This window comes from Oreochromis niloticus, unplaced genomic scaffold, assembly GCF_001858045.2.
Source record: "Oreochromis niloticus isolate F11D_XX unplaced genomic scaffold, O_niloticus_UMD_NMBU tig00001462_pilon, whole genome shotgun sequence".
Taxonomy (NCBI): domain Eukaryota; kingdom Metazoa; phylum Chordata; class Actinopteri; order Cichliformes; family Cichlidae; genus Oreochromis; species Oreochromis niloticus.
Window position 1 is genome coordinate 35,643 of NW_020327391.1, and position 9,658 is coordinate 45,300.

The following is a 9,658-nucleotide window of genomic DNA, read 5'->3' on the forward strand; positions in this document are numbered from 1 at the left end:
CCAGAATGCTTGAGCTGAGTTTCATTCTCACGCGATTCATGTGTTTCTCTGCCCTTTAGGTCAGTCTATTGTGGGGTGCAAATCTGTTATCATCGAAAATGAGGTGTTTGTCATTGTGGCTCAGCTGTTTGGTGGTTCCCACATTTAAAAATGGTAAATGGCCTGTATTTATATAGCGCTTTAATCGTCCCTAAGGACCCCAAAGCGCATTTACAAGTTTGATGACGACCAAAGCAGGTTCAATAAGTTCCAGGATATCGAGGTGTCCAAGATCTCTAAGCCCAATGATATTGAGGCCTTCCAGATTGGCTCTGATTGGTTCTTTGTGATTGCTGACAGCTCAAAAGCTGGCCTCTCCACCCTCTACAAGTGGAATGATAATGGCTTTTATTCGTACCAGTCACTGCACGAGTGGTACCGCGACATGGATGTAGAGTTTCTCGACTTGGATGGGAAAGCTCACCTTATTCTAGCGAGCCGGTCACAGGTTCCAGTGATCTACCAGTGGAGCCGGAGCAACCAGAAGTTCATCCTGCAGGGCGAGATCCCCAACATGGAGGATGTAGTGGTTGTGAAACACTTTCGGATCAAGGAGGAGCTCTACCTGGCTATGACGCGGTATATCGGTGATTCTAAAGTTCTGCGTTGGGGCACCAAACAGTTTGCTGAGATCCAAGCTTTGCCCTCTCGAGGCTCCATGATTCTCCAGCCGTTCTCTTTCAAGGAACGTTACTATCTGGCGCTGGGAAGCGACTACACCTTCTCACAGATCTACCTGTGGGATGAGGACAACAAAATCTTTGACCGCTTTAAGGAGGTGTACATCCAAGCCCCACGCTCTTTCACCGTGATATCTACCGACCGCAGGGACTTTATTTTTTCCTCGAGCTTCAAGGGAAACACGCAGATCTTTGAGCACATCATCATCGACTTGAGCTTGTGAGGGGCTGTGCCTTATCGTCCCGTCTGAAATCAAATGTCTTCCACTTGAAAGACAAATTCAAGAAGGAAAAAAAAAAGAGAAAGGACCTTATAAACTGTCAAATATCCACACCTTCATAGTTTTCACTCACAAATTAGAGCGGGGTCAAGATGTATCGTGACTATTTCTGAATGGCCTTGCACTCATGGATCCTCAGACTTTCTGAAGTACTACCCTTTCATAACTACTACTATTCTCTTAAAAATACCACTGAAGTTCATGACGGGTTAAAAAAAGAGACATTTAATTGAATCTATTTGGATTAATCTTTTTTATCTTTCTCTCAGTAGTTTTATGCAGCTATAAAAATACATCAGGACCTGAATGAACGTAACAAATTTATTCTGATTTGCGGTGACTGATGATGGATTGAATGATTTTGCCACCTACCTGTATCCTCATACCCTGTGGTAACGTACAGTACCTTGCCTTATCAACACTGGGGTCTTTTGTTTGATGGTTACACAGTGCCTCCCTCTGGCCGTGATGAAGTACCACACCCCTCTCCTCTTTCCATTACAGGGAATGTCTAGAAAGCACAAACCTTTAATTATCATAGCTGAGATCATAGAGTGTAGCCGTTTGTTGGAAGGTGTCTTTGTAGATGCTGTAGATTATAATGCATACAGTAGGAAGCAGTGGTTTGTTGTTACAGTTAGTAAAATATCCAGGACTTGACCTTATACAAATTCATTAACGGAGAATCGCCATTTAGATATAACTTCTAGATCTGCTGTAATATAATGTGGCAAAGTACAGAGAAACTTTATCAGTATTGCAAAGGACCTGTGTTTAGATGATGTCAGGGAAAATAAACCTCCTGATATGTTTTTTTAAAAAAAAACAGTTTTGCCCAATTAACAATATTTTTTTTTACTAACATCTGAAGTCAGAAGCATCAGAGGCAGAATTTGTGTGACCAAAAGGAAGGAAAATAAATGTACATGTAAATATATCTTCAGGCTTACTGATTTTTTTTTTTTCAAATTTTTATTCTGCTTTTGGAAATGCTGAATGTTGACAAGCTCCAAAATGTACATAAACCAAGGATTGTAATGTCACCACCTGTTTGAATGAACCTTTGCACTTACAAAACTCAAATGTTACTGCAGCCTGCAAGAGCATGACATTCAAAAAAGGGTGTTTGCCAAATTCTTTTTCAATAAACCTAACAAAGACTAAAAGTGCTTCTAGGTTAACAATATGCAAGCGTTACAATTCTTTTGTATGATTTTGTTTAAGCCTAATGAATGTTCCTCTTAAAAATATGATGTAATATCAAAATAAATCTGTGAAAACATGAATTCTGAATGTGTTTTGTATTGACTGATAATCAGGATTATGGCTATAATTCAAGTTTATTTGTGTCACTGTAGTGATTAATCACTGACACTGATCATTAAAAATAAAACTTCCCTTCTTTCCCTAAAAAACCCAAAAACCCAAAAATGGACATTAAGATTGTAAAGTTGCACAAAGAAAGAAGAAACATTCAGTACTGTCTGGTGTTTGAATGGTCACAGATGCAAAAGTGTAAAACCTTATAATGTGCAGTCTGTATGCAATCTAACCAGCATTAAAATCTCACCATTATATTCACATGTCAGTATTTCAGACACTCAAACACTTAAACACCTCAAACCCACTGTCAAATATGTTGGTTCAAGTGTGGTGATTTGAGCTTCTTCTGCAGACACAAGCAATAAAGCACCTTGCAGTCAACGAACTCTTCTGTATGCCAAAGTTTTTTAGAGTCAAATGTGAGGCTGTCTGTCCGACAGATAAAGCTTCTTCTAAATTAGGCCATGCAACAGGATAATGACCCCAAGCACAGCAGCAAATCTACAGCATGGAAGTCCAGACCTCAACCTGACTGAAATGCTGTGTATAAAGGAATGCTTGCAAATGTCATTGATTTGAAGTTATTGCTGCTAACTGCTGGTTCTGTAAACTACTTAATCACAGAATGATTACAATATCGAACTAAAACAAATGCCTGAATCCTAAATTGTGGATATCCTATTGTGGTGATCTAAAATGTAACACTAAATGTGATTAAAACACGAATAATCTGGACTCCTGGGCTGAACGACCGCGAGGATCACCAGCCCGAGGAAAACACAAAATACACATGACTCTGTGACAAAGACAATTCATTCTTGAATGAAGACATTGATCAGACACATTTAAAATGCAGCCAATTGTGTTTATTATTAAATTATTGAGGAAATAGAAGGGGGGGGGGGGGGGGGGTGTCAAGGAAAGGGGTAGAAAGGAGGAAAGAGATAGAGGAGAGAAAACCCCAACAATCCCCTCTGAGCAAGCACTAGGCGACGGTGGATAGGAAAAACTCCCTTTAAAGGAAGAAACCTATGACAGAACCAGGCTCTAGAGGGGGCAGTCAACTGTCGGGACTGGTTGGGGGGGTGAGGGTGAAAAGAGAGAGAGGGGGGAGGGAGATGGGACAGGTGTTAGGAGTTCAAGGGAGCTAGGGGAGGGAGAGGTGTCAAGGTGTCAGGAGAGAGGGAGAGGGCAGGAGAGGGGAGGTCAAAATTACGATGGAACAGAGGTGGAGGAAGACGAGGTGACATCAGCAGTGGAAAAACCAGACAAAGCATGAGTGTCCTTCCTCCAGAAGAAGCGGAAGCGTTTCTTCTTCTTTTCCAGGAGCTTTTCCACGAGAACCTTTTTCTCTAGGATCAGGTTTCTCAGCTGATCGATTGTTTCTGTATTGTCCTTCTCAAGTCTCCTGCATGTTTTCTCCACTTCTTCTAATTCGGCTTGTTTGTCTTCGAGCCTTTCTTTCAACTCATTAGAAGTTGCCTCCTGCATTACCTTTGCCTCCTGCATCTCTGTATAACGCTCTTGTAATTTGTTGTGAGTGTCTTCTAACTGTTGACTTTTCCTCTCCATTTCTTGAAGTTTGCACTGCAGGTCTTCATTTGTTTTCTGGAGTTGCTGCTTTATCACCTGCACCTCAGTGTTTTTGCACTTCAAGGTGTTTGAAAGTTCCTCGAGTTTGGTGTTTTTTGTCAGCATGTCATTGAGCTGACTCTGCATCGCTGAGCACTGTTTTCGCAGTTTCTCCTTCTCTCCTTCCATTTCGGCTGCTTTGTAGTTCATTTTCTTGCAAAGTTCTTGCAGCTTTTGGTTTTCCCTCTCAAAGCCCTGTAGTAAACGTTTGTCTTCTTTCTGCTTTATGTCCTGTTGTATTTTCTCTTGAAGCAGCTCTTGATATTTCTGCTTGTGCACTGCAGTTTTATCAAGTTTTGCTTCCAGGACTCGGCATTTTTCCTCCATGCTTTGGAGTTGGCACCGCATGTCTCTCTGGTTTCTTTCCAGTTGTTCTTTTTCTTGAAGAATCTGGTTATTTCTTTGCAGTGCTTTATCAAGCTTTGTTTTCAGCTCTCTGTAGTTTTCCTCCGAGTCTTCAAGCTTGCTTTCTTTCTGTTTGATCGGTTGTTGCTTTTTCTCTTGAAGCAATGCTTTGTATTTTATCCCCAAGTTTTGGAGTTCTATGTCCTGCCGTTTCTTCTCTTGGAGGATTTCTGTATTTTTTTGCAGAGCTTCATCAAGCTTTAATTGCAGCTCCCGATCCTTTTTGTCCTTGTCTTTCTCATTTTTCTTCTGCTGGAGGATTTCTTTGAGTTTTTCTATTGCTTTATCAAGCTTTGCTTTGAGCTCAAAGTTCCTTCCACGCATGTCTAGGAGTTCCATTTCTTTCTCCTTCTGAATATCTTCCTTTTCAAGAAGCTGGCTGAACAATTTATCTACTTCAGCAGTCTTTCTCTCATTTTCTTCTCTGAGGAAGATAATCTTCTTTCGCTGTTCAAAAAAACTCTGCCAGACGTAATAGATGTACTCTGGCTGGGCCGGGTGTTGCTTGTTGTGCTTGTTCATGAGATTTTCCTCATGCATTTCTTCCAAGCACATCTTCTGTACTTGAATATTGTCTTCTTGAGCCAGAAGAGGAGAGCTGGGCTTTACTTTTTCTTTTCTTGTGTGCTTTTTCAGAGACATGTTGGAATGTGTAAAAAGTCACTCTGAAAAGGATCCAATTGTTTTGAAAGGCTTCTCTGTCAAACGTTTCAATGCTGCGAACATAAATGCTGCGAACAACGAACTAAAAGTTGTTGCTTCTCACTCCTATTTATGGGTTTTAGGATCAAAGGCTCAAAGGATCAAAGTGGTGGTAAGATTCTAAATGGGTGCGATGTCACAATTCTGGAAGCCAAAGAGGTTGTCACATGACATTTCTGGGATTTTTTACTTGGACAAATTATCACAACAGTCACCTGAACCTCCACATATTGAGCAAATATACACATTTACAAATCATTATCTTACTTTTTCAGTGGGGCCTTCTCCTCTTCAACACCCACAGTATCCTCCTTTGTTTTCTGAATCAAATAAATCAAACAGTATGTGATTAAATAAGAACTGTGTTGCACAAAAACACATTTAAAAAAAAAAAAATATTAAAAAACTTGACATATCAGGCTGAACCTTTCTCCTTCTTAGAGTCCAGCAAAATATGTTTGCACTGGTTGCTGTTTGAGCAAATAATCCGTCTGACTTGTAAAATTTTTACAAAAACACTTCTTCTTCTCTCTGCAAATGTCTGAAAGTGTGTGAACTTACAGTCCTCAGAATGTGACACCTACACAATGTATTTGAGTTAGCAGGCTACAAACATAAACATGGTTGCCATAGTTATAATAATAAACTTTATGATGTGTTGCTAACATTTTGGTTGTTGTGATGATTCAAATTTGTTCAGTAAACTTCATCAAAATGAACATGTGTTGACATAAGCTTATATTTGGATCTCATATCTTCTTATTAAATGTAGCTAATGTCCAATAAACTGAACTCTGGGACTTACCTAACACTAATATTTCATATATTACTTCAACTCACTAATTTAAATAAGGGTTTTGTATTAAATTATAACATAATAAAAAACCACAATGCACATGTGCAAGTAACAGTAGCGAGCTGCTGCCACAAGAGGGTGACGAATTAAAGGTTCACAGAGAGATCTCTTTACTTTGGGACATTTAATCAGGGGTGGAAGTAACAAATTACAAATACTCACATTACTGTAATTAAGTAGATTTTTTGGGTACTTGTACTTTTATGAGTAATTTTTCTAGTGTGTAATTTTACTCATACTTGAGTACAATTTACACCATGTAATCTACTTCACTACTTATAAAATCAAAAGTCGCTACTGAGTACGCCCAATTAATTAATTGAATTAATATTCAAACCTTTTTTGCAGCCAATGAGGCCTGTTTGGCGCCCTGGGCGCCAAACAGGCTAGGACCGCCACTGGCCGCAGTATAAGGACTAAAGAGCCGCATGCGGCTCCGGAGCCACAGGTTGCCGACCCCTGCAATAGGTAGTCCTCTTGTGCCCACACAACAAAGTCACACCACTGCATCCCACTGATGAGCAGTTGTCCTTGCACTTGCCAGTAATATGCGTGGCTCTTTTTTAGTTTGGGGGTACCACATTCCATTTGCACATATTTGCAGTCAATAAAGTTTTGTACATTGGGACATTTAAATTCGACAAGGCCAAACTGGGGGTATTCATTGGGGTCAAAAACAACACCATCAGGAGATGCAGCAAGCCAGGGGGCAATGGGGTGAATGACCAGACCACAGGGTGAGTAATTAACATTCATTAGCCTACTATACTCTGCTGCTATTGCAGGCTCCATCTCAGTTCCTCTCCTCATGTCTGCTGTCTGCCTTGTTCCCTTCAATATACGGTCTGCTAGTGACTCTGCCGAGCTCTGGCCTCTGACGTGACACACCTCCCGAAACCTAGAGGCAGTCACTCTGGGCCTGCGGAGCTGATGCCACTCAGACGAAGAGCTTTGCTCACGTGTAGCTTCCTCTATTTTGTGAGCCATTTCCAGAGTTACAGACAAGCTTTTCAGATGCAGAAGCTCTTCTTCTGAGCACACAAACACACAATCTGATGGCAAGATGTCATACCCCTCCAGAGGCAAGTGCGGTGTTGGTGGTGCATCACGGTGTAGTGTGATGTACCGGGTTGCCAAAACCGGCTGCTAATATGACAGAACACTGCCCTCCTGCACCAGCCCAAAGGCACTTTCCACAAGGGGCTTATCAGGTCTCATGTTCATTGTGGTCACAAGTGGTCTGTCCTCAATATTAAATTTTGCATATGCCTCCATTATTCTGAAAAAGCAGGGATCTGGTAACGGACCCACCATGCCTCTGTAGAAGCCACTCCTAAAGAAAACCTCAATGACAATAATGTAAGGAAGAAGGTTATTATACTGAACAACAACTAAACTAAAAACTAAAAGGTGTAAAACAGTGGTGCATAAGTTAGAGACTGGGATGTATATGTACATGACTGAGTTAGCCGTCTTCAGAAAGTGTAATGTTGTATGTAAATTAATACCTATTCTGACACATGTATGTATGTATGAACAAATAGCAACATGCATTTGTAACACAGGAAACCAAATTTTAAAATCTAATTACCGTACTCCAGTCTGGGCCATCCTATTTGGTACCGGCTTAGTGAAGATCATGGAGTTGATGGGTCCTGGCTTCACACCCTAACAGAAGACACATTTACTATGGATGGTGTTGCTGTTCATATGTAAACATGGACTAATTCAAAAACTTTAACCTCATTTAAATTACCACTGTCCGTGGCTTGTGCCATTGCTGTTCAGATTCCGTGCAGCTATGCACAGGGGTCCCCCCTGTGCATAATTTGTTGTTATGCAAATTAGGTGATGACGTCATGTAGCGACTTCTAGCGACTTTTAGGACAACCAATAGCGATTTTCCTTACTGAGGAGTTGGCAACACTGCGCGAACTGCGCATACTACGAAGATTGCGGTTGCTGGATTGGGACACAGCTACAGAGTTCCTGCTCATTGCTGTTTGTTTCTCAGTTTTTTTGTTCTGGCCTATCTAGTCTAGAGGTAAGTGTCAAAGTAACATTGATCTGAGTTCAGGCAATCTTGAGTTCATGAAGTTTTCTGTTGCTCTCTGTGAGAGGGGGTGGGAGAAGACCGTTAAAGGCGAGGCTCTTCAGAGTGTAGCAAAACAGGAAACCACAGCTGGGTGTGTGTGTAAGTATGGCGTTATATTTGTACCACTATTCTGAACGCACGTAAAAAAAAAATTGCAGGTGCCAGTTTTGCATTTTTTAGGAGAAATTTATTTTGAGCGAAGAAATGCTAAATTTGAGGGAGCAAAATTCATTGCTGTGTGCAAGAAAATGTATTTCAGTGTTTGCTATTATCCATATACACACACAATAGCAGCCGCTCTCGCTCAGTTTTTGCATTTGCATTTGAAGAATTTTTTTTTTTTAATTATTATACAAAAATGATTTAATACGATGGTAGAGTGTTACAGGCATGGCCCTTTAAGACTGTAGCCTCATGGGCGGTGTAGTCCTTGCTGCAGGGAGAACGTGTGGGACCGCCCCTCCCGCTGTGTGTGTATGAGCGTGAGGGAGGGAGAAACAGTTAAGTCGAAAAGTACGAGGTGCTACCGAGCAGAAACGGGAGCTGGAAGCATGTAAATATAAAAATTACCACTGCAGCCAAAAACAGTGCCTGACGAGCCCAGTTGTAAGTAAGCTATTAAGACTCGACTGTACATCGTAAATCTGTCACTGAACTAACACAGCCAATCCCTCAACATGTTTGCACTCTCGTTACCTCGGCCAGGTCCGCGGCTCCAAACCGTGGTAAGGAGACCTCTGGCTAATACTTTGGGGGCTCGTAGCCGGTGTTCCAGATCTACTGGCGTTTAGATTAACTGGCGTTGGTCGAACAGATGTGTGGCAGTCTTGCGTTAAAGGAGCTGCTACCGACAAACCAGCAAAAAAACGCCAAAAAAACTTGTGAGGTTATCTCAAACACACTCCGTCGGTCTTGATGCCGTTGAACAACAAAATGTTTAAAAATGTCGCGAGTTTACCTGGTGATATCCTCATGCGCGACGCGATCGCGAAAACCGCAAACAATTAACACCACGCCGGTGTTGTTCACAGGACAGCAAGAGTAAACGATCGGGAGACTCTTATTGTCGTTATCGTTCCCCTCCCAAGTTTTATTTCTCCGGTTTCAGCGTTTTTGCTGCACAACTAAAGCGTGCAGTTTACTTTGTGTGCACCAACATGGACTCGAGTCAACCACTCTGGCCAAGTGCCACAGCCTACAGCCAGATCAACTCGTGACACACATCTGCACCACGTTTGAATTCGTTTCATGCACAATACATTTGTACCTTTCAATTGTGTCTGTTTGTGCGTCATGCAAAGAAACCTTTGAAATGAATGAAATGATATCATGTATCTATTTTGGACCACATTTGTGAAAAAAATTCCAAATTATACACACAAAGTCATAGGAATCACCACCCCTGTTCATCATGATCTTAATATTTTTTGCCCATAAGCAAAACGTCTTGAACAAAAATAACACAACAATATTTCATTAGTGTTGTCACATCACATCCTGTAAGCATAGTCTGTCTGTGTCTTTTCTCTGCAAACAAACATTTTAGAGGTGGTAGTTATATACAGTCTGTATAAGTGTGGTTAATCCAATAAACATTTGTAAGGAGATGGCAGTTACTGTGAATTTACAGCATTTACACAGTGAT

The 9,658-nt window shown here is 41.1% G+C and overlaps 2 protein-coding genes and 1 pseudogene across 6 annotated transcripts in view; 2 read left to right on the top strand and 1 right to left on the bottom strand.

Moving 5' to 3' along the window:
* LOC109200419 (leucine-rich repeat LGI family member 2-like) overlaps positions 1-3,188 on the top strand; it is an 8,477-nt pseudogene extending 5,289 nt beyond the window's left edge.
* Positions 1-7,239, top strand: part of LOC109200421 (uncharacterized) — a 27,793-nt gene extending 20,554 nt beyond the window's left edge. For both annotated transcript variants that reach the window (XM_025904408.1, XM_019355998.2), the window contains one exon: positions 6,387-7,239. The gene's annotated coding sequence lies outside the window, so the exon portion shown is untranslated. The remainder of the gene's footprint in view (positions 1-6,386) is intronic.
* Positions 3,377-9,175, bottom strand: LOC109200420 (trichohyalin-like). Of its 4 annotated transcripts, none has more exons than XM_025904407.1 (4): positions 8,972-9,175; positions 8,710-8,857; positions 7,510-7,586; positions 3,377-5,382 (listed from the first exon to the last, which is right to left on the bottom strand). In XM_025904407.1, the coding sequence occupies exon 4, from the start codon at positions 5,000-5,002 to the stop codon at positions 3,536-3,538; it is 1,467 nt and encodes a 488-aa protein (XP_025760192.1). In that variant the 5' UTR covers positions 5,003-5,382; positions 7,510-7,586; positions 8,710-8,857; positions 8,972-9,175; the 3' UTR covers positions 3,377-3,535. The 4 variants fall into 4 exon arrangements, with proteins under 4 accessions (XP_025760192.1, XP_019211539.1, XP_019211541.1 ...); XM_019355994.2 differs by lacking the exons at positions 8,710-8,857; positions 8,972-9,175 and adding an exon at positions 7,675-7,813 and having other exon boundaries at positions 3,377-5,206; positions 5,330-5,382; XM_019355996.2 differs by lacking the exon at positions 8,710-8,857.
* Positions 9,176-9,658: the final 483 nt, after the last annotated feature.

What these genes read in the sequence shown, in the direction of transcription:
- LOC109200420 (XM_019355996.2), bottom strand. Translation starts at nt 5,002, where the DNA reads ATGTCTCTGAAAAAGCACACAAGAAAAGAAAAAGTAAAGCCCAGCTCT.